Genomic DNA, 25645 nt, shown 5'->3' with positions numbered 1-25645 from the left:
TTGGTACTAGAGAACCTCTGAGTCTGCCCATCCCCTGTGTTACACATCCTTGCTTTTTCAACATCCCCGGTCACTCCCCTACTCAGAGGTCACCTTCCAACCCCCCTCCACCCGTTGCTTTGTTTTCTCCCACTGCCATTAAGATATTTTCCCCAATCCCCATTAGGGATCGCCCTGCTTGTTTTCGGTTCCCCGGAAAACAGTGGGAGGTCTAGTCACCTAGATTAGTACAGGGGGGTCTCACTAACAACCCAATAGGATTTATTTTTTGTTTTTGTTATGAACACTTTTAATTAGTTTTCTCCTCTCCACGAGCAATCCTTTTCTTAATTCAAAAACTTTTTTATTTACCAATGAAATTGAACTTTATTTTTTCACACATGCACACACACACACACACACACACACACACACACACAAAATTAATATAAAAAAAAAAATGCATACACAAACACACAGACAACTGTTTATAAATTGTAAATATGGTTTTGATTCTTAAACGCTGGGGATTTATTAGTTTAAGATCCATAGAGTGAATGAGGTATTTTGGTAAATGTTGCCAGTCAAGAGTAAGACTCCAAAGTCTACATTTATTACTTTTTAATCACTTTAGTCACAAAGACCCTGAACCCTTCCCCTCCCCAATTTCTTGTAGGGCCCTGTGCCTAATTTTGTTGTTTGAAAATCTTTTGTTTGTTTTTTTACTTAATTATATTTACAAAATTTTAAAAGCAATAAAATATATAAACAAGATCAAAGTGTAGTATCTGTTCTTCAGATGCTGCACTTCCATTTCTTGTTCTCTTTCGGTGGAGGAGCAGTTCTTCACGACTGAGACAATTTTTTAGTTTTGTAATTTTTTCTCCGCGTTAAAAAACGACCCTGGTGTCTAACTCTGTCCCGTGGGGAGGTATAGTAAATAGGTACAACAAATCAATCTTATACAAAATGTATGAAAGTTTTTGCCATTAAATGATCCAGTAATTAACATACCATAAAATCCTTCAAGGCCATCTTAATATACAACAGATTTAACAAAGAGTAGTCTTCTAGTGGCAATTCTGAATCATACTAATGGTGGAGGAGGGGGGGGCGCTAGAAAAGCAGGGCATTTGTCAAAAAAATAAATTATATTTTACAAAAAGAAAAAAAAATTGTTCCTTTTTGGCAAATAACAGTGGCTTCATGACCTTTTCATTTCAAAGTTCGAACAACATTATCAAACTGATATTTTGTAACCATAAAAAAATAATTTAGTGACACAATTACAAATTTTGTTGTGTCCCCCAAATTGAATTTTTACTTTTGAAAAGAATAATCACCTGTTTTTGAAAGTCTGAAAGTTGTTTTCAGCTGTCTCCATTCGCAATGTGGGTTTCAAAATTGAAGAAGTGAATAAGCCAGATACAACAAAATTTAAACAACAAAATTAAACAAACCTCAAATTTACTGCTTGGCGAACATCCTTGTTGTGGTCTTATAAGTGTTCGAAAGAAATTCACAACTCGGTATTTAGTGAATACAAATATATTGAACAGAAAAGCAAATACAACAAATAGTGGTTATACATCAGTTCGGCTGCTAAGTGAGCACAGCTTTCCCTCCTCTCTCTCTTTCATTACAAAACAAATAAATATGACCCCCTTATGACAAATGTCACGTTCGCAGGTCTAATATATTAAATAATACTTAGCTGACACAGGAACAGATAAACTGATAGACGTTTCTAACATTAATATAGGGTGACCCCCCCCCCAAAAAAAAAAACGGGCCCTAACTCTAATTAGGCCCCGTTTCTTAGTGTTTTTGTCCGAATGAAATGAAACTTTGGTCATAAATAGTTTATTATATTCAAAACATCACATAAAAACACTAGGGTCTTTGGCCTTTTTTTCTTCGTTGGCTGTAACATGCTCAGAAAAACAATTGAATGGCTTCTGTTTTTTTTTGGGGGGGGGTCACCATGTATAGTTTACTTAAAAAGAATGTATGCTATTCCTTGACTCTGTGTTGCTTTTATCTGAGTCGCTGGATGAAGAAAGAAGAGGATGATGAGGATGCTATGAATTCAACCATTTCAATATCTATAAGATATTAAAAAGAGAATCGAGAGTATATAAAGTACATGTTATTGGAAATTTAACGATTGTAGAATTTAGTAATAAAGAATCAATGTTTACAAAAATGCTGTGAACTGCTAAGGATCTAGAAGAAAGACACAACTCGACATTTAATGAATACAAAACATATTGAACAGAAAAGCAAATGCAACAAATAAAGAATGCGATTATACGTCAGTTCGAATGCTAAGTGTGTATGACTTGTGCATAACGTCGAGATATAATTTCCCGGTTTTTATAAGAAATGGAAGATTCATTGTAATCCACAGGGGGGGGGGGCACTGCAAAATATTTTCTAAAATATTTCAAACTTAAGTGTGAGAGACGAACGAAAATACTATTTAAAACTTGAGCGTAATAGATGAAAGAAAATTCCATTTAAAACTTAAGCATGATAGAAAAAGAACATATTTCAAAGTTAAGCGAGAAATATCAACTAAAGTTTTATTACAAATTTAAGCACGATAATCTAAAGAAAATATTGAAAGGTAATTAGTGGAAGCAAAATATATTGAACGGAAAAGCCAATACAGCAAATAGTGTGGTTATACGTCAGTCTGACTGCTAAGTGTGTATGACTTGTGCATAACTGTGCTAATGCTGGGAGACTTTATAAGTGGAAGAGTTTATTATCTGTAGCATGGAAACACCACAAAAATCTTGTAGATTGTTTATGTATGCGTGTGGATAGAGATGGAAAGTGTTTAGCATTAGCACGAGATGTATCGATGTATTCATTCCTGTAAGCTTTATCTTTGGAGATATATTTTGTTTGGATATTTATTTCATTTTTGTATCTGTTGATTTCAAAGTGTTTCTTTCTGAAAATAAAAATGGTTTAAATGTTTTTTTAAATGAAAAAAAAAAAATGAATTTATTTGAGAGGAAAGAAATTATAGATTACACTTCTTGTTTGATAATTTTTTATTCATTCAGTTTGTCTCTGAAATATATAGCAAAAAAAAAAAAGCAAAAAAAAAAGCAGAGTCAAATGTTTTTATGAAAAGCTTTTAAAAAGAAATGGAATTAATTCCATTCATAAACTTCTTCTGCACATTTTGGGTGCTTCGATGAAACCTTTCACATTGATGGAAAGAAAATGACAGGGAAGGGAGAGATCATTACAGGTCAAAGCAATTTTATTAGAATTTTTTTTGTTTTCTTGAATAGTGGCTCCTTGGAGAAATATTCTTTATCTTTCGTTTGAAAAGCAATTGGATTCATTTGAACTTACTGTATATAATTGAAGTGTTAGTGATTTTGAGACTTCTAAGTGAGTAAATAGAAAGTAGTTTATTGTTATAAAAATTTACAGGTTAAAATCAAGTATTATGGTTTATTTACCATAACACTTTTGACCCTTAGTAAAGCCGATGTCAGCTAACATTGATCTGACCCTTGGTATAGTGGCCGTTTTATCATTAAGCTGTCAATCCTAGCTGAGCAAGGGACTGTGTTCCTCATTATGTTTTAATAGCATCTGTTTGATTGTATCCCTCCATAAGAACCATAGAAATAGGACACAAGACCCCCAATTGTGGGGCACTCCAGCTCCCACAAAAGGACATTTATCATTATGCCACAAGTGAGATACACAGAAATTTTGCTATCTAGCCTGTTGAGTTCCTTTGGGAATGAAATGCAAACATTTCTGTGTAGCTCACTTGCCATAAATGTATTTTTATATTGCTACTAGCTGGCTGCCTGGCATTGACAGGTTGTAAGATATTCTTAAATATAATATTTTAATTCATGCAGATTACATATTTATTATTATAGAAACAATTATCTATCGATTATTATATTTTATCTAATATATAGTAGTGCTATCAAAAGTAAAAAAAAAAAAAAAAAAAATGGCTTGCCCTCAGCTACAATCGAGACCGAAACATACAACTCTCTAGCCTCATTCCTTAGCCTCTGAGCCATACTCATACACATATAAATTGTTAAAAACATTATGTTACTATGAATGTAGGTTTGTGCATGCAAATACTCTTGCTAACGTCAACTGTTTTGGTTTTAATTTTGACCCCTTAGCAGCAATGTTTGCCGGCTAAAAACCAAATCAAAGTGTGCTACAGGTCCAAATATCCTATATCAAATTTCTACTCTGTAGATCAAATATTCAAAGAGGAGCTTGGTAGAAACTTTTCACACACACACTGACAAGGTCACTTTATATATATATATTTTGTGTGCTGGAACGTTTTCATCTTAAATTCTACACAATTAGGCATAATGTAGAAATTATGCATAAATTCAGTAATGGTGAAATGAAACCAATCATTTTATAAGAAACATAAAAATAAGTAATCAACACTCTTTTTTTTTTTTTTTTTTTTTTTTTTTAAAGAAATATGCAAATTAGTTAAGCCTCATGTAGTCTCTTGCACATTTATGACTGAATATATTAAGAAGTTTGTTTTAATAATTTTTAAATAAGATACGTAGGCTTTTAATATCAATAGTGATATAAAACTTTATAGATTTATATATTTGTGAATGTAAATTATATCCAGAGATGTAACTCCATTTTTTATTTGCATTTTCATTTCTATGCTTCACACAAACATTTATCAAAATACAAACATTACATTCTATTTTGATATCGAGAAAAGTTTAGATAAAAATGAACAAAATTATCAGTTGCCTTCATTACAAGATAGACACAAAAAAATCTGAAAAATCTCTAATTTGTATAGATTTGAAATATTCGTTTTACTTTCTACATTGCTTCAGTAATTAAAGATTCTGAGATTTTTTTTATCGTGATCAAAATGAAGATCTAATTAGATTTCTTACATTAAAGATGGCTGCATTTCATTATAATCTATTTTTGATGTTTTTATTTATAGGCTTTTCTTTTTTTATAGGCATAATCTTCGTAATTTTTATCAGTTTTTACCCTCCCAGCTGTTGCTTACGTTCATCTGCCAGTTATGCATTTCGACAAACTGAAAGTTAATGACATTCATTTATTAATAAAACACAGCCTGATCTGATACTTTACATTTTGATGGCAGCCATTTGCATTTTTTTTTACTGCTTGTTTTGCAACATTTTCTTCTGTTTGTTCTGTTCTAAATTGAAAAGAGAAAAATGTATTTATATTTTAATTTATTTACTTATAAAAGGCATTTTAGCCACTCTACAAGAACAAACATTATTTTTGATGTGAGTTAATTTAGAAAATGGTCCTGCATGAAAGTAAAATATACTTTCTGTGCGTGTGTATATATATATATATATATATATATATATATATATATATATATCTTATAGACGTGACGTTTTTAGCTTTTGCTTTTTCATGTGCCAATTTTCTCGATAATTCTTATTGCATATGATTTTAAAAAAAATTTTTTACTTGGAAGATCACCACTTATCAAGGCCCAGAGACCACTCAAAGATAAAGGTTAAGTATTAGCTACATAGTGAGACAAAATCAGTCACAATGGAACTTTGGTAGGGCTAGATTATCTAAATGGATGACTCGATGTGAATTTATTCACATTAGACTTGAAAACGATCATATTATAGTCATCTGGGAAGCATGTGTATTTTTTAGTTTTTTTCTTGTGACAGGATTGTTTAGAATAAACTACCTGGATTACCTTTAAATCCCAAATTATAAAATGCTATAATTTTTAGTATTTTAATTCTAAATTCTATTAATACTCTAATCTTTGGACTTTATTTTTGCATTCTGAAACAAATTCCTATTTATATCGATATGACATGCACTGTTTTTATTGGATAAAGCTATAAAATTCCTCTGAAGCTTGATTATAAGCCACCTTTTGATTGACTTTTAACAATCTTTCCATAACCTTACAAAATAATATTCAAAGATGTGATCAAACTCTTTCTATTCACAATTCGCATCAAACATGCAAAAACATCAGATTATGATTTTACAATAACTGTTAACAAAATTGGATATATATACTTTGGTTTCTATGATGAGGCCTACTTCATGCGATTAATACCATCAGCAGAAGAAAGTACTTGCCTTTGAAAAAAGTGTATACAACCAAAAGTCTCATTTAAAAAAAAATTATTCATTCAACAAAAATTTATTCATTTAAAAAAAATTATATAACATTATTTGGTGTTCTAAAATTCCTCAAATAGCTTTACAAAATAATATTTTCAAAGATGTGACTAAACTATTCATTTTTAACAAATTAATTTTAGAACCAAATTTGGTTTTCAAATGCTTTGTTTTCAATTCTGTAATTTCAATTTAAATGTAGAAATATCAAATCTGTTACAATTACACATATCTCTGCATAAGACATTTACAACCGACAACAGGAGAGCTCTCTTATCAGCATTTGTCGGTAAAGCTTGACAATGAAAGAAAAAAATGTCTATAATTCACTGAAGATATTAGGAAATTGATCGAAATATTTGATTTATATTGTTTTTCATTTATTGAAAAAAAAATCTTAGCATTGAATTTGGTTTTAAAAATTATTTTTTTATATTTTTATTGGGAGCAGTGTATGATTTAGCAGAAGGTCCTCATCAACTTTTAGATCTTTTATTTTTATTTTATTTTTTCAAAAAATGATTTTTTATATTTTCAATTCTGTGATGCTTTTCATTGTAAAAATATTGGATCTGTTACCATTACACCTGTTATCAGCACGGTATTTACTGAAATAAAGACATTAATAACGGTCTTCATTTGATACCAGGAGAAATTCATCATTACAGCTCGGCAAGGAAGAAAAAAATGTTTCTAATTCACGGAAAATGGCTGGTGTCAGCCGAAATATTTTATTTATTTATTTTATTGAAAAAAAAAATTCTTAGTACCGAATTTGGCTTTAATATGATTTGTGCTTTCAATTCTGCGGTGCTTTTTAAATGTAGAAATAACAGATTGATAACAATTACACACACACACACACACACACACACACACACACACACACACACACAGTGTAATCTCTGCATATATAACAAGACATTTATAACTGCCTCCAACGGGAGAGTTCAATTATTATCGGCATTTGTCAGTAAAGCTTGACAATGAGTAAAAATAAATTAAGTCTATAATTCTCTGAAGATGGTCAGGTATCAAATGAAATATTTAATTATATAGTTTCAGTTATTTGAAAAAAGTCCTTAGCACTGAATTTTTCTTTTAAAATGATTTTTAAAAATTAATTTTGTGTTTTGGAAAGTAATATTCTTTTAAGTATTTCAAGCAAGAGTACATAGTTTTTGTTCCTTACTGGGCAATGCTGTGTGGGTCGTTGATTAATAATAGGGTGAAAACTATTGGGCATCATTCATTAAATAAAGCTTTAGCATTCCTCTGCAGGAACTTGAATATAAGCTACTCTTTGGCCTGATTTTTTTTATTTTTATTCTTAATAACTTTTGTGTTTTGGAGAATATTTCTTTTTAAGTGTTTCAAGTTCAATTTGTATAAAAATATCAAGAAAACTGAATCTAAAGTCTGGCACAATTCCACAATCATTTCCTTCCTTCCAAAGGCTTCGTTGATTGTTCCACACCATAATGCTATCAAAGTATTTCCATCATTGTCCTTGACCAGACAAATTCAAAGTTGAATTGGTCTGGACGACTGCCATCAAAATAAAAGCAACTCGTTTGGCACAGAAACTTGGGCAATAGATCATTCAATGCCTTCATAGCATCAAAATGTATTTATATCTTTTTTTTTTTTTTTCTTAAAAAAAAAGTGATGTATAATTTTGTAGAATAGAAAATACTGTATTGGGTATGAAAATATGTAATTACATATTTTCATTTATTTTTTATTTTTTATTTTTTTACTCCTGTTCACCCTAAACAAGGCATATCGCCATTTGGATATAAGGGCCTACTATTTGGGACCATGCTTAGGAAAGATTAACAAGATGTTGGTTTAAGTTGCATTTAAACGTCTGCATATCAGTAGTCAAGGAAGCCTGTGGAACTCAATTCTGTTGGCCTGCTTTCCAGCTGGCTACAATATGGTCGTCTTCAAGTTCAACATAAAAGTTTTTATTGAATTGTCCTCTTAAATAATATAATTATACCAAATTTCTACAAACAATTACTATGTTATCCCAATGATTACCGTATACACATTAATTCTTATACTCGAGTGTCTTCCAGGCCTTGATATGCGGTAATTCCATTGTGAAAAAAAATCTAGTTCGTTTTATGCTTGTGAATTTTGTTTTAATAAAAGATAATGTTGTCATTTGGACGACTCTACTTATAACCAGCAGTAATAAGAATGAACCAGTCAGATTAAAGAATCATTTTATAAAAATATATACCGAATCTCTTTGAATTCTTTAGAGATAACATTCCATCTTGACACAAGAAGACTACTATACTCTGCTGATCTTGACTGGATAATTTTTTACCTGGAAAAACTTCTGATTGGATTAATGCTACCTTTTTAATTTTTTTTTTCTTGTGCTTAGAATAATTACATTTTTTGATCCCCCAACAAAAGGAAGGTGGACCTGTAAATTCACCCTTGTCTATTCGTCCGTTCATCCATTTGTTCATTCGTCTGTCTGCATTTTTCTCAATAACTACACCTTGAAATTTTTTGAAATTTTGCACAAACATTAAACAAGATATGAGTAAAAATGTAACAGAACGGATTTTCTGGGAAAATTCCGGTTGCCCCCCCCCCACCCCTAGGGGTGCCTTTCGTGTTAAAATGGCTAAAATTGACTTTTGTGCTTATTAAAAAAATTGATGTCTTGGATTTTTATAAAACTTTCTGAAAAGTTGTAACTAACTGATTTCTATATAATTTTGTTTGTCTATACTTCGCAATAACTCTTGGGTGTGCCCCAGGGTCTCTTTTAGGGCTAATAAAAACTCCTTTTTTTTTTTTTTTTTGACTATTTTACCATATTTGTCCAAAATTTTCTGTGTATGTCTATTTAGCAGTTTTGCATGGTGCTGAACTCAAGTTTAAATATGTTAATGCCTTGGGGACTTTTGGGGCTAAAGGAGGCGGGGAAAATGATGGACTTAGTGATTTCATTTTTTTGCATGGTGCAGAACTTACATTTACATATGATAAGATGTAAAACTGCACCGTTTGTTCATTTTCAACTGACATGGCATCTCCTGGGGACTTTTGATGCTAAATGAGGCGGGGGTGGGGGGTAAATGCTGTACTTAGTGATTTTTTTATGCCTCGTTCACTGTGCACCCACAAGAGACCATGCATGCTTCACTTGTTGATTACAAGAATGGTTCTGCACCCAAGAATAAACAATATGCGACATGCATATAATAATTTAATGTCAAGTCAGTTAAAAATGAATGCTTAAAATGTTGGAACATTTGTTTCTTGAATTATTTTTTTAAAGTCATTTTAAATAAGAAATTTAAAAATATATTCAAGAATTTATGACATTAATAAGTATATTGTTTTGAAGTTGCCGATTCCAAATCTGTGGTTAGTTTGGTTCTTAGACTAACCATTTAACTGATATCGCAACATGCATACAACTATGCTATATATAGTAACTAGCGAGGGGTACCCGGCGTTGCCCGGGTGTTTGGAGGCGTGTGTGTGTGGAAACTCCGGGGGTGGGGGTGGGGTTAAAAAAAAATGTTTTGGTAGGTAATTATGAGGATCGAACCCGAACCCTTGAGGCAAAGTTGTAAATTAAAGTGTGAAAAAAAAAAAAAGTGCGACGTTAACCATTGACCCATCGCGAGATGCTAACGGAAACACGTTTGAATTTATTTAATTACTTGGATTTGGCAGGTGCCCGTTTTAATGAGTTAATGAGGTCAAGTTTGACTGCGGGATAGTATTTCATTTACTGTTGAACGCTTTTTTTTCCCCCCAAGATGTTATAGGAAAAAGACTAACCCGCATGCGGCGAGCGACAAATGTTGAATATTTATCTTCCCGAAATCGAGCAAATTAAATAGACAGGCGAGCTTCGTTGTTAACTGTGAGATATTACGATTTATATGTGATATAAAAAGTTTTAAAAAGTTGTGAAGCGACTGACCGACCGTTTCTCTGAAAAAAGCCTTTTGTAGACATGCAGAAAAAGCGAACACACATACAAACATACATTTTCGCTTTTATATTTATAGATAGATAATTTAATTATTTTCAATGTATATAGATACTAGTGTTTCATCCTTTCAGGAATCATCAGTGTAGGAAGTCACAATCACAAAGGATTTAAATCTGGTCACAAATCATCTTTGACTCTAATAGCAAGAAACATACCCCTCAGTCGGCATGCACCACGGTGAGAATTTAGTTGCAATTGACAGAAAGTGTAAATGTCATTAAAGTAGGTCTAAAGTGATCAAATACTTTTAACATCCTGATCTATAATCTAATCAAAAAAAGATTGTATGTTCCATGTGTGTTGCAAATGTCTTTTTTTTTTTTTTTCATTAAATCCTAATCAGGTCGGTAATAATCAAGACAAACACAGTTATATATTTAATAAAAAGTGTATTAGCAAAATAATGTTACTAAAGTACAGGTCATGATTCTGGGGGACCATAACTGCCACGAATCGTTACTCAATAATGTGTTAAATATAGCTATATTCATAGCCTCTGGGTAAGTCCATTATTCCTGGAATCAATAGATCAGCTTACCCTCATAACATTCTTTATGTCAACACTATTTTTCTATTCTGCTACCAGATCAGGATGTCTGAATATATCGAGTTTCCGAATTAAATGCACCAAGCATTGATGTTATTGTTTTTTTTTTTTTTTGTTTTTTTTTTTTTTCCATTTCTCTTTGCAAAACATTCTACGAAGCCAAAAACATTTTTGCTCTACAAAACAACCAAACTAAACACCATGAATAAATATTTGAAGGTATAAACTACTTTGAAACATAAAAACTTTTACCCAAATAGTTGAACCTAAAAAGGGTTGGTATACCTTAAATAAAACGTCCAAACATCTATTTTAATATAGTTATCTAGGAGTATGTTATTTGTTGATATGAAGTAATTTGTGGCTTGACTTCTTGATGATAAAAAAAATGGATTCTTTGGGGAAGCACACAAACCACTACCATTGATTTTTTTTTTTTTTTTTTTTATCTTTGGTTTTAATGGAATATAGACTATAAGTGAAAAAAAAAAATGCAATTATAGAGAATTCTCTCCATCCCCAATCTCTTGAAACTTAATTATTTTTCTGTATTTGTAATTTAAAAAAAATGTCTAGAATTTTTTTATATTTTATTTGTTCCAATCATCTAGTTTTGTTATTGATTTTTTTTTTTTTTTTTTTTTTGCACTAAAGTTTCTGGAAAAATTCATCTTATACGATCTTCCCCCCCCCCCGTTCTGAGAATTTCTTTTTTGTAGTTGTAGTTCAAACGATTTTGATTATATTTTGCTTAGCTTACCGGAATCTTTACTCTGTGGAATAAATTACTATCTTTTTACGAATAATCTGTTAAGATAGATAAAAGTAGATTAGGTAAGAGAGGAATTATGAAAAAAGATGAGGTAATAACCTAATATTGTTTTTATAGAAGTAAAAAAAAAAATTAGATGATAGTTAAAAATGATTGAGAGACATGCATAAAATGTTTGTGTTTTTTTTACTCTTTTTGCACGACATTATTTTAAAGTTTTTGAATGTTTGTTTATATTCATATTTTATTTGCGAAACCAAAAGAAAGGAATAATAAAAATTATTAGTTTTCATTAAATTCACAACAAAATTGACCGCTATGAATAAATTTCAATTTCCAACATTGAGTTACCCCCCCCCTCTCTCTAATCTATATTTCACATGATAAATTCTTGTTTCTTTGCACATATCACACACACAGGAACATATATCTACTAGATGAAATACCAATTCCAAGATATGTTCATCTAGTCAGCACGGCTGTAGCCGAGATTGAACTCACTATACGAATTTGTAGTGTAATTCAAATCTTGTCGGTAGCTGAATATATCAAGGGTATTTTTTATTGCAACGCCATCACTAGATGGGTTGCCTACCACGCCTTAAGAGAGTCCCATCTAACCTCAAGAGAAGGATAGACCATGCCAGTTTCTCAACCTGATATTTTTACCTCGTGGTACATACAGCACCTCGCCGTCGCAAATGGTCACCCATCTGGTACTGGCCAGGCTCAACGTCGCTTAATTTCGGTGATTTGTCGAGAACCGGTGTGTCAACGTGATTGTGCTGTATATAAGATATGCTCGTAATAATGCGAAAACATTAAGCCATCAACAAATGCAAGAGATCAAATGCTTCAAACACTTTAAAGCCATAAAAAATATAAAAAAAGAATACATAACTAAACTTATGGTTTAGAAACAATTGTAATTTTATGGTGTTTAAAGTTTGCTGAGATTTTTTTTTTTTTTTTTTTTACGATGATCGAAATTTTTTATTTGTATAATCTGTTTTTTTTTTACTTAAAAAGTTCCTTTTATATAATAGTAGTGATAGTATCTCTCAAATCCCTCAGAATATTTACCATCACATTGGAAACTTCATAACTACATTATTAACTTGATATCGAATGAACCACATTATCTCTTTTTCTATTAGATATTCGTTTATGAGATTAACATCTCAATGTTGATTTACTAATCAAAATTTTTACCATCGCTTGCATTCTGTATGTGATAATATGGTTTTACAGTCTTTATCTATTTAAAGAAAACGGTAAATGTCTGTATGTATGTGCGCATATTTTTGTGTAACTATTTGACTGATAAACTCTTTAACTAGACTCATAACACTGAAATTTATAAGAACTTAATTATATACAAAGCATAGTTTATACCGTGTAAACTATTTGTTTGGGTAGTTGAATAATGCATACCGAACTATGTTGACAAGTTGGAATAGAAAATATTCATTTCAACTTGCGAACATATTTCTGTTTTTGTGAATGCTCTAATTCATATCTTTTAAACATTTATTACTAGTCTGTCGATAGTCCAAAGAATAGAAACACGCAGCTAGAGTGCTGAATGGTTTGGTTTCGATTCTAGCTGGTAGCACCAAAGCCATTTTTTTTTTTTTAAAACCTTTGAAATCAGTACCATATATATATATATATATATATATATATATATATAGTAATTGTCTGTATTTTTGAGATGAGGTGTTTTCATTGATTGAGATTGTCGGACTGACTTCCTCATCTTGGTTGTTATGGTCACAACGTTTCGGCCGTTTTGCCCTCTGGCCTTCATCAGGTGTTTCGTATCAAACTGGGGAACCGTTTGTTAGGAGTCTCGAACCCAACCCTTTATTATTATTACGGGGGTACCGTGTTCGGACTCCAGCTAGGCTCTGGACATAGTTGCTGATTCTCTGTTTTGAATGTTACTTTTCACTGCCTTCGTTCAGGATTGAACTCAGCACCTTTGGGTAACTGTAAATTTTGATACAACGTCTAGGACCACTCGGCCATATGTCACTAGGACATAACAACCAAGATGAGGAAGTCAGTCCGACAATCTCAATCAATATATATATATATATGTGTGTATATATATATATATATATATATATATATAATGTTTGGTTTTTGTGTATAAATATTCATATTAAATCCCATTTTTTCTATGTTTTTGAGTCCATAGGAATGAACTCACAGATACCTGGACACACAGAAAAAGTTCCTTTTATATAGTAGTAATAATCTATTATCGGATTATTTCAATTATCAATACTTATCGAATACATTCCCGTACAAAACCAATCTAAGAAAAGACAGCTAAGATACATTTGTGTGAAATTATAAAAAATTGGTCCCGCCGTTTTTGAGTCCATAGGGAACGAACACTCAGACACACACGGAGAAAAAGTTCCTTTTATATAATAGTAGTGATAGTATCTCTCAAACCCCTCAGAATATTTACCATCACATTAGAAACTTCATAACTATATTATTAACTTGATATCGAATGAACCACATTCTCTTTTCTATTAGATATTCGTTTTTGAGAAAAAAAAAACCTGATTTACTAATCAAAATTTTTACCATCGTTTGCATTTTGTATATGATAACTAGGGCTATGAAAACAGCATATTCTTTTCATTGTTTTGACCCTCGAGTGTATATCCTACACGGTTAGACACAATCACCGAGAACCACATCACTACATAAAAACTTATCAATGGATATATACCTGAGAATCAAAACAAGGAAAAGAATATGCTGTTGTCATAGCACTAGCCATGAGATATTTATTTATTTTTTTACAATGATCTAAACTTACTTTTATTTGTATAATTTATATTTTTTACTTAAAAATTTGAGATAAATCTTTTGGGATGAGGCGGTTCTTGCTCCCTCAATGGACTAGGAGAAGGAAGTAAACAAAGCACAAGATGTACTCATTACGAGGTTGTTTCCGATTGACTATCAATATTTATCAATATCTTGATATTTTACACATTCCTATATAACCAAAACCACTTTATCAATTTTCATAAATCAAAACCTGTAAAAACCGACTCTGCTTTAAATTCCAATTCCATTTTGAACCTATATTTGAATAATTCGCATTCATCATTGCTATTACAAATTATCACGTTAGTAACATTAATATAGGGTGACCCCCCCCCCCAAAAAAAAAAAACAAAAAAAAACAGGATATTCAGTTGTTTTTCTGAGCTGAGCAGAAAAAAAGGCCAAAGACCCTAGTGTTTTGATGTGATGTTTTGAATATAATAAACTAGTTATGACCAAAGTTTCATTTCATTCGGAAAAACACTAAGAAACGGGGCCTAATTAGAGTTGGGGTCACCCTGTATTATAATCTAGTAGTATTACTTCCCCATTGTTATCTTGTTTAGAAATATACAAATATTAGGATTTAATCATAAACATTACCTGTTTACACCAGTATTGTGTTATATGTATATCGCCATTATTTTATCTAAATGAGTTTATTTCTTTAAATGGGATCAAAATGTTTCATATCTGTTATTGATATTTATTGACCAACCCGCATGGATAGGATATGACACAAGATTGGTCTGGTGCTATTAGATAAGTTTGTCTCAAGATACTATCTTCCTTACCAAAAGGCCCTGTCGGTGGGGCATTAGAATATGCTGACTGCCCCCCTGCAGAGGGTAAAAGTCCCTCAATGGGGGTTCTGGATATGACCTTAAACTATATCCAGTGGTGAGGCCCCAGATTGTGGGCTTTGGGGAGTGTGGAGCCACCCTTTAATTACCATTGCTCCCAGGTCCACTCTGACCCGGAGTGGTAGTACCTGTTAGGGTCCTAACTATGGGTTAAATTGAAACCGACGTGAAAACAACAAATATATTCTATTAAAAAAATTTTTCTTCAAAATCTTTGGATTCAGCATTAAATAACCCGAAAAGGATTGATATGCCGTAAAACAACCAACCAACCAACCCTTACAAAAAATGCACCAAACATTAATGTTATTGATTTTTTTTTCCTCCTCTGCAAAACTCAATCATGTTCTGCAAAGCCAAAAGCAATTTTACTTTACAAAATAATCAAATCAAACACTATGAATCTTAAAGATATAAAGCAATTGAAGCATAAAATACTTTTTTAAAAATTACCGGATTTGGAATTATATACCCCCCCCCCCTCACCACCAAAAAAAAAATTGATATGCCATAAAACAAAAATAACAAAACTAAACGCGGTAAATAAATATTAGAAGATATAAATAGCTTAAAGCATAAAACCTTTTCCAAAATTATTGGAATCCTCAAAAAAGTAACCACTCAAAAAGGTCGATATGTCTTAGACAACCAAAACGAACCAAACACCATGAATAGATATTTGAAGATATAAAGAACTTGAAGCACATAAACTTTTTCCAAATTTACTGGATTCCTCATTAAATAACTCGAAAAGATTTGATATGCCATAAAACCAAACAACCAAACCAAGGTTGGATAATATGGGCACAGCTGTTACACTTTGATCAGTCAGTAGCAGTATTATGATTCCATGTACTTTCATCATATTTTTGCGAATCGATCGACAAATGTGTGCGATTCTATTTCATGAGGAATGTTTGAAGGTGTTAGCTTTTCATCAACATGAACTGTTAACATTAGCCATCTTCAATCTACTCCACTCCTATATGGCTGTATATTAATTAACCCTCTTCGCACCCCATGATATTTTCATTAGAATCAATCAATTCCAATTTGTCATTGCTTACTTTATCCTATGTGCAAAGTCTGCAAGCAAGATTTTCCCAAAAGACCCAATTGATTATTGGCTCCCATACGCTTACACACACTTTTCTATTGGTTATTGATTTAAGTTTCTATTAATTAAATGCTTTGTGTCGTGAGTCGATTAACTAAAATGAAGACAACTTTCGCCTTTTCCTATTTCTCCACCCTATTCACACCCTATTTCTGTTTGTCGTTTATACAAAAATGGACTCCTTCAGTGAGATGAGCCAAAATTGATATTTGTAAGAGCATTGATCATCTTTCAATGGCGATAGCGTCTTTTTTTGGTCTATTTGTTTCTATTGTCCAGAGATGTCTACAAATGGCGCCAAAATGGTGTAGACCATTCACTCCCTTCCCTCATTCTCAATATCTTTTCTCTCGTATTTATTTCCGAACTCTCATATTATCGGGTACTGTAGAATTTGCTGGATTACATACTTTCAACTCTTCCTCTCTTTCCTTCTCATTTTTATTTTTTTTCTCAATCTCGTTCATTCTCTTTTCTCTTCCTCTTCTCTCATGAAATCTTGACCCACACGTTCTCGGTATCTTTGCTATTGTCTTTTCTCACTGCACAAATTGTCCTTTCTTTGCATTCCACATTTTTTTCTTTCATTTCTTCTTTGTCTCTCTCAATTATCATTTTCTCCATCTTTATCACTCTCCTTTTTTTTTGTTACTCTCCACCTCTCACCTCTCCTCTTCTCTCTGCCGCCCCCCACCTCCCCTCTTCGCCTCCCCTCCCCCACCTCCTCCTCTCTCCCCCTCCCCCCTCCACCTCCTCTCTTCCAACCCCCCTCCCATCTCCTCTCTCCCAATCCCCCCTCCCAACTCCTCTCTCCCAATCCCCCCACCTCCTTTCTCCGCCCCCACCTTTCTCTTTATTCCTCCTCTTTCTTTCCCCCCTCTCTGCTCCATCCTCCTCCCCACCTCCTCCTTGGTAACTAAGGGGCAACACCACAGTCCCCAAATGGGGCTTCACCGGGACTACAAATAAATCGGAAGATTGTTGAGGTCAATTAGTTAAAGGATATGAAAGAATTGATTTTTTGTTTATCTTTCAATATTTTTTGTTTATCTTTCAATATTTTTTGTTTATCTTTCAATATTTTTTGTTTATCTTTCAATATTTTTTGTTTATCTTTCAATATTTTTTGTTTATCTTTCAATATTTTTTGTTTATCTTTCAATATTTTTTGTTTATCTTTCAATATTTTTTGTTTATCTTTCAATATTTTTTGTTTATCTTTCAATATTTTTTGTTTATCTTTCAATATTTTTTGTTTATCTTTCAATATTTTTTGTTTATCTTTCAATATTTTTTGTTTATCTTTCAATATTTTTTGTTTATCTTTCAATATTTTTTGTTTATCTTTCAATATTTTTTGTTTATCTTTCAATATTTTTTGTTTATCTTTCAATATTTTTTGTTTATCTTTCAATATTTTTTGTTTATCTTTCAATATTTTTTGTTTATCTTTCAATATTTTTTGTTTATCTTTCAATATTTTTTGTTTATCTTTCAATATTTTTTGTTTATCTTTCAATATTTTTTGTTTATCTTTCAATATTTTTTGTTTATCTTTCAATATTTTTTGTTTATCTTTCAATATTTTTTGTTTATCTTTCAATATTTTTTGTTTATCTTTCAATATTTTTTGTTTCTTTTAATATTTTTTGTTTCTTTTAATATTTTTTGTTTCTTTTAATATTTTTTGTTTCTTTTAATATTTTTTGTTTCTTTTAATATTTTTTGTTTCTTTCAATATTTTTTGTTTAGCTGCCTTAAATAGTTATTTTTATTTTTTTAATTAAAAAAACAACACTTGTACGTTTATTTGATGGGATTCTTTTTGATAACAAAACATTTATGTCCATGTTGGTTTTAAATTTTTTTTTTTTTTTTTTTTTTTTAAGTGCATCAACTAATTTACATACACGTGTCTGTATAATAAATAATGTTAAACTATTATTTTTCTCTCTTTTTTTTTTTTTTTCTAGGTATGATCCATGAGGATATGTGTGGCTTTGAAGAAATCACACAACCGCCAGATCCACTTGAAACTCGCCCTCCAGATGAAAGTTTGGTGAACATTACTTATCCTATGACATTTGACGAAGGCATGGAACTCTATGAGAGAGTTATTGTTGGCGGTAAGTTTCTCAGAATTTTTGAGATAGGATTGATACAGGATGGCCCACTTAAAAGTAGCCCAGAAAATGTAGTAGAGAGGAGGAACATTCTTTTATTGTTTAAATTACCTGTAGTATTGGTGTTATAAAAGATGCTGGCAGTGCTCTCCGTTGACATCTATGAATTTCTGGACACATTTAAGAACGTTTGCAGAGACTGCTTGTAGATCTTCTCTGGTGATTCTCCTGATAACGTTGGTAATGTTCTCCTTTAGTTGGTTTAGATTGTGAGGATTATTTGCATAAACTTTTTGTTTTAAAGCCTTCCCTCCCAAGATAAAAATCACATGATGACAAGTGCGGAGAACGTGATGGCCATAACCCTTTGCTTATTGTTCTCTCTTCCGTAAACATCTCATAAACTCGTGTCAGTGATCTGTGAGACGGGTGGCATGTAGCACCATCTTGTTGGAAAAAAGAATTGCATTTTGTCTTGTGGTGTCAGTTATTCATTAAGAGAAAAATCAGAGAGTCTGGGCTACTTTTAAGTGGGCCACCCTGTACATTTGTCTTATTCAGATTATTATTCTCATCTTTGTAATTCTCACAGTGTTTCGACTGATGTAACCACTGACATTTTATCGGTACATCTTGTCAAACTTTGGAATTTGTAAGCAATTTTAAATGGAATCCTTTATTTAATTCCTGCATTAGCTTGCTCTCATTTCTTCAGCCATGAATGGGTAAAAGCCTTAAGTAATTCATAATTGTTTTCATAGTATTGCCAGTGCTGAGGATTGAACCTCTAACCTGCAGAAGACTGTCACTTAAAACTGATTATATTTGGCACTTATATCCATTGCACCACGGATCATTACAGAATTTGGCATAAGGATTCCCAAGTTTTACTAGATGCGTGTGAAAAGATGAGCACTGTAGTTTGAATGATCCAAATAATACAACTAAATTTATTTGATTTTAACTCGAGTGAAGACTGCCCCCTCCTTACTGGGATTAATACCAACAAAATGAGGAAAATAAAAATAAAATTCTCTGAAGAAGATATTTTTAGATATTGAAAGCCTTAGCTTATTAAAAATAAAAATCATTTTTCATTTTAAAATTGCATCATTTTTGGTTTAATTTCTATCTTGAAGTGACACTCACCCTGCGTGGGTTGAAGTGGCTTCCTCCAAAGAAAGAAGTTCCATGGGAGTAGGCTAGGCTTTTGCAGTTCTTGCAGGAAGTTGTTGATGCCTTCCTATATGCAGCGCCTGGTATTCCCAAATGGTCACCCATGTAGCCCTGGCCAGGCTCAACGTTGCTTAACTTCAGTGATCCAATGAATGTGTTAATGCTGTATTAGAAATGTAGTATAATCAATATACAAATTTAGCATTATGACTTCTAAAATATTTTATTTTTCTACCACAAATCTTGGTTATGAGCAGAGTGTTGGTATTTAGTTCTGTGACACTAAGGTCGGAAAGTGGGATTGAGAAGTTACCGCCCCTGAGAAGGGGCACTCTGACCTGCAAAATGTGCTTGGACAGCCTCGTTTTTTTGGTACTGCACTTCATATTTTCTGGATTATCCTTTTTGACTGAGACAATGTTTATGTTTGTCTCAATCCAAAGTGACTCCTTTTCTTTTTGTTTCTTGGAAGCTAGATTTTTCTGCCCATATAAAAGACAGACCTGTTTAACTCTACCCACATGAGGACTAGAGTAAATAGGGATGTGATGTGGCAATACAATATTTTAACCAGCAGAATCTTGTGGAAATTCTTTGGGGCTTCTACCTCAATCTGTATAATTTACTACAAGGGTTATTCCAAAATTAAAGTATATTTCTTTTTAACTCAAAAATTACCTACGAAGATGGGAATTGTTCCATTAAAATGAGTTTTATTTTTCTATATTATTACCATATTCTCAATGTACTTTTGCCAGGAATTCAATGACACATCTCCGCTTTTGACGCACATCCATAACAGATTGCTTTCTTAGTGTCATACTGTCAATATCTACAACAGAGATGAACCTTTCAGGTCATGAATGCATAAGTTCAGTCATCATAACATTGCAATTTTCAGTCTTCTTTGATCCATCCAAACTGAAAAAAATAAAATAGGAGGCACTACTTTTGAAATGCCTCATGTAGTATGAAATAAAAATTTCCCATTTCTTCTATAAAAAAACTCATTGACAGCTAAATATTCAATCTCTTTATTTAAATTTGTAACAATTTCTTTTTAAAACAAATATTCTGTTTTCTTACAGCAAAATTGTCAGCTAAATAATCTTGAAAGCAATAAAACAAACGAAAATCATACTATTTCATTTTATACCTGAACTCTGACCCAAGCGGCACTCATGCTAGGTGGGTTGAACCAGCTTCTTCCATAGGAAGTTTCATGGGAGCACAAAGTTTATGAATACTCCCCAGTTGCATGTATATTCTTGTCAGGAGAGATGACAGTTAGGTTCTTGCAAGGTGTCTGTTCTCCTACATACAGCGCCTGGTATTCCTAAATGGTCACCCATCTGGTACTGATCAGGTTCAACATTGTTTAACTTCGGTGACTTAATGAGAACCGGTATGTCATCGTGATTATGCTGTATATTTTAGTCAGTGGGATAACATAATTTGGTTTTGGAATAATTAATTTTAAATTAATGATACCAGATTAATCAATAATCACAATTTTGCTGATTGGATGATATTTAAAAAAAAAAAAAAGTATGAAATATGAAAACGCATGCATAAATATGAAGTGCTGTTGATTTTTGTACTACTATAGTTTATGAACCATGCTGAAATAATGATACTAGCAGGACCTGTGGAAATTCCACGGAATGAGAAATATACTGAATCAACAAATGTTTTGATAAACCAGATATTTTTCTGGATGATGCAAAAAATTTGATTTTTGAACAGAAAAACTAATAACATGCATCAAATACGAGTTTATTAACATTATGAAAATAGTGTCCATTGTATCGACCCAACTGAAACCCTTATTAATGAATACTCAGAAAGTAATATTGTGCTACATAGTTCAATAAAAATAATAAAATCACATTGTAATAGACAATCTTTAATTGACTCCTTCGGTCCAGTACCTCTTGTTAGAGAATATTCGTTTTCCTTGTTTTTTATTTTTTTATGTTCTCTTTTCTTACGTAACATTTCACTGACTTTCTTCAGTTAAGAACTGCCACAATGAAATTACCGAGTTCCTCTCTCACACTATTACATTAATATTACTAGCCGGACATGCATTGCTGTGGCTCAGTTTGTTTGAACGAAAAACAAACATGACAAAATGTATGTTTATTATGTTTATGTTCACAATACTTGTGGATACAAAATATTTTGAGACTTGTTATTGCAAACACCAGTGAATTGTGAAGTGCAATATCTTAAAAAAAAAAAATGGTGTATCCATTGAAGTCATTCAATGCACATTTACTGCCCATTATTTCTTAGGTTGACAGAGTGGAAAACATTAGGGCTTAATATTACTATAGAAATGTATGTGAGCACATACTGGGGAATCTAAAAAATTCAAACATTTAGCCGATTTTATTTTTGTATAAAAGTGTAGTGTTTTATCATAAATAAATCGATGAAAAAAATTGAAAAAGGAAACTGTTTAGAGATTAAACCAACAAAGTAAATGGGAGACTGATGATAATTCAGACGGCACAAACAAACGAGGAAAAAAATGTAAAAATGTTGTAGAAGTTTTAAAAACAAGAATTAGTTTGACAAACTATTTTTTTTTTATTTTTAAAAATATCCTTATTTCTGCACATATTTTTGAGAGAAAATATTGCATGCAAATATAATTAATGAGAATGTTTGTAAACATTCTGGTTCTTCTTCGTTAATGTAGCATAATTCAGAAATTGGAAGAATGATGTTTAAATGTAATCAATAGTATATAATGAATTGCCATGTCACATTAATGTAAATAGCAAAAACTCACAAACTTTTATGACTTGATGGTGGGCAAACTACGTCTGTTATTGATGCCATGGTTTAATTTTATTGATTTTTCGTTTATAAATGAAAAAGGGAAGAATTACATTCCAGAATATTAGAATTTTCAGAGCTCAACCAATCAGAATGGACAGGCTTTATGAATAGGAAATTAGAAAGATTGTTAGATCTGTTTTCTTGAGCCAATTATGCTCAGTGTAATTATAGAATCTGTGGAAGGTGTAGAATTCATTCCATTAACAACTGGTAGCAATAGTAGTACTAAATATTTAGAGAGAAAAATAGGGACTCCTTCCTCCATAGATGTTACGATTGTGATGTTGTTGCTTGTAGGATATAATATAGTATTTTAATATCATGATTAAATGTGTCTAAAATAGTGTTCGAAAGCTACATAAGATAGTGGTCATTAGCCTAGATGTATTGAATTTGTATGTAGTATCTGTTGTTGCGAACCTCGTTATTTTGCTCTGGGGGGAATTTCTGCAGTCATTTTATTATATATGGACATGATATTCAAAAACGTAGCTACATCAAAAAATAACTAAGGAAGGTATAAGCAGAATATTATATAGATTATTTAGAAACCTATTTTTAATATGGGAAGGGCCTTTTTTTTTTTAACTATTCTGTATTTTCACCTAACAGTTTAATAAACAAGATGTTGTAAAAATTGAATTTAACTTTAAAATCCTATCTAAAAATAGCACAGTCTGTTAACTGCAGAAGTACCTAGATTTTTAATATTCTTACATAATTTTGATTTTCATAGATATAAAGTCTACAGATATGATTGTTTTCCACAAAACCTTATGAATTTGCAGGGTTTTTTTTTAAAAACGTAAATCTTTAAGTTTGACAAATAAGGTTTAATCATTTTTTTTTGTACTTTTTTTCCAGTTGTTTTATCACTGTTCATCTTGATTGTGATCATCGTCTTGTACATAGTCTGCTATCACACACGGCAGAAAGGAGACTATGAGACAAAAGAAGCCAAAGGTGCAGATCTTGCTGACAATCCAGACATGGCTATCATGTACAACCAAGAAGGCCTTCCAATCCCCAAACGCAAAGAATGGTTTGTATGAGATGAGCTAGAGAGATAGAGAACATGAAGACGTTTGGGTTCAGCTTCTTATTTTCCCTGACTTTCCCAACTCTATTAATTTATCACCGTCCGTAGAAACTCTTTCAAATCATGCCCTGTGTTTTTATTATTCCTTGTTGGAATTCACATAGATTAAGTCATTTTTATATATTAAAGAATGACTCTTTTAGACTCATGAAACTTTCATGGTTCTATAAAAAGTTTAATTAAATTAATTGGTAACAATGACAATTTGTCTTCAGTATTATTAATTAGACGCCTAAAACTATTTTATCCTAGAGTAATTGTTAGGTTAATAAATGGAAATGGAGGTCAATTGTGATAGTTTTTTTTTATTTTGCATTCTTTTCTTAGATTTTGGAATTGTTGAACACTGCATTGTGTTCGATTTGAATATAATATTGAAAACACTTGAATTGGCTATGTAAAAAAAACAAACAAACAAAAATCTGTAACTGTTCCCATTTTAATGAAAATAAGTTATTAATATTTGATATGTTTTTATTTTTCTTTGTAATTCAGACTTGAATAGAATTCACATAAACTCAAATAGATTAAGTAATTCATTAAATAATATTAAAGAATGCCCTTTTTAGACCGTTATGAAAGTTTCATGGCTCTTTTACATTTCTTTAAAAAGTTTAATCAAATTAAATATTAACAATGATTCATCAAAATTAGACACCTAAAACTATTTTCTCCTATAGTAAATGTTAAAAATGGAAACAGACCAGTTGTAATTTTTTTTTTTTTTTTTTTTTTTGCATTCTTTTCTCAGATTCTGAAAATATTATTTGAAAAAAAAAAATTGTAAAGAAAACACTGCACCATGCTTAATTTGAATAAAATATTGAAATATATATCTATAGACAAAAACAAAATACATTTCAATTGGCCACAAGAGAAAGTTACTTACATTAAAATGAAAATAGTTATAAGTTATTAATATTTTAAAATGTAGTTAATTAAAAAAATATATTTTTCATTTCTATGATCAGCGGGAAAAAAATGGAAACTTTTCCATTTCACATTTATTTTTTTAGATTCAATTGTGAAATGGATCAGAGAATAAAAACAATTTTGAATTGTTTTTCTAAAACAATTTTAACTGGGAAAGAAAGCATTTGTATATTTTCTAATGAAATTTTTATTTTCTTTTTCAACTTGCGTGTATCTTTTTATTAAAACAAATTATTCAGAAATGTAGCCATTTTTGAAGTGAAATGCTAAAAAAAAATCCTTAAAAACGGATTTTTTTTCATTTTTGTATAATCTCAAAACATTTTGAAAAAAAACCCCAAAAAACAAGTTATTTTAAAATGGTAAGAAGAATTTGTAAATACTAGACTTTTTTTTATTGACTTTTATTTCTCATATGACAGAATAGAAGCGATCAGCTTTTCATCATTTAAAATATAATATATGCCTCTCCTTCAACATGTAAAAACAAAAAAAAAAGGTTCCCTTTTTAAGAAAAACAAAAATTTATTCTGAAAATGTTCCCCCTCATTCCAATTTTTTTCTTTCAATTTACTTTAATCTTCACTCACCTCTTTGGCTGCAAAAAGTTGTGAAGCATACAATTAATATCTGATGAAAAAATGTATCACAACACTTAGTTTCATCTTTTGAGAATAAAATTTTATATTTTCCATGTGTTTTTTTGTTATTTATTTACACAACTTTTCTATGTGGAACCCCACCCCCAAACATATTCAAGATTGAACTGTTCTCATCTTGAGTGTCATTTTTGGTTGATGAATACAATTACAAATTACTTAGGACCTCTATCCAGTCATGACTGTTGGAACAAGAGCATACTAGACCATAAAGTAAATAAGTCCACAAGCAACTGTGACGCAGTGATTAGAGTACTTGGAAAAATCAATTGTAAAAGTGATCTTCTCATGAAGATTGAAGGTTCAATTTCCAGTGTGAGTGACCGAAAAATACATGTGCGAATTATTTAGAACCTCTATCCAGTCATGGCTGACAGGATGAGAGCATGCTACTCCTGTGAAGAAATTACTGAGTTCTATTTGAAATTCCATCC

At 31.4% G+C, this 25645-nt stretch overlaps 1 protein-coding gene across 1 annotated transcript in view; it reads left to right on the top strand.

Annotated features, from left to right (window-relative positions):
* The window catches only part of LOC145246720 (neurexin-4-like), a 302693-nt gene extending 277449 nt beyond the window's left edge, over positions 1 to 25244 (top strand). Inside the window, exons 25-26 of the mRNA XM_080108463.1 lie at positions 18345 to 18497; positions 23385 to 25244. Of these exons, the coding sequence (XP_079964589.1) occupies positions 18345 to 18497; positions 23385 to 23572 (341 nt within the window). The 3' untranslated portion in view covers positions 23573 to 25244. The remainder of the gene's footprint in view (positions 1 to 18344; positions 18498 to 23384) is intronic.
* Positions 25245 to 25645: the final 401 nt, after the last annotated feature.

The sequence above is a fragment of the Euprymna scolopes genome, chromosome 24 (genome assembly GCF_053919585.1).
Source record: "Euprymna scolopes isolate OS-2025 chromosome 24, ASM5391958v1, whole genome shotgun sequence".
Taxonomy (NCBI): Eukaryota; Metazoa; Mollusca; class Cephalopoda; order Sepiida; family Sepiolidae; genus Euprymna; species Euprymna scolopes.
The sequence above is the reverse complement of the archived record's forward strand: the minus strand, read 5'-3'. Positions and strand labels throughout refer to the sequence as shown.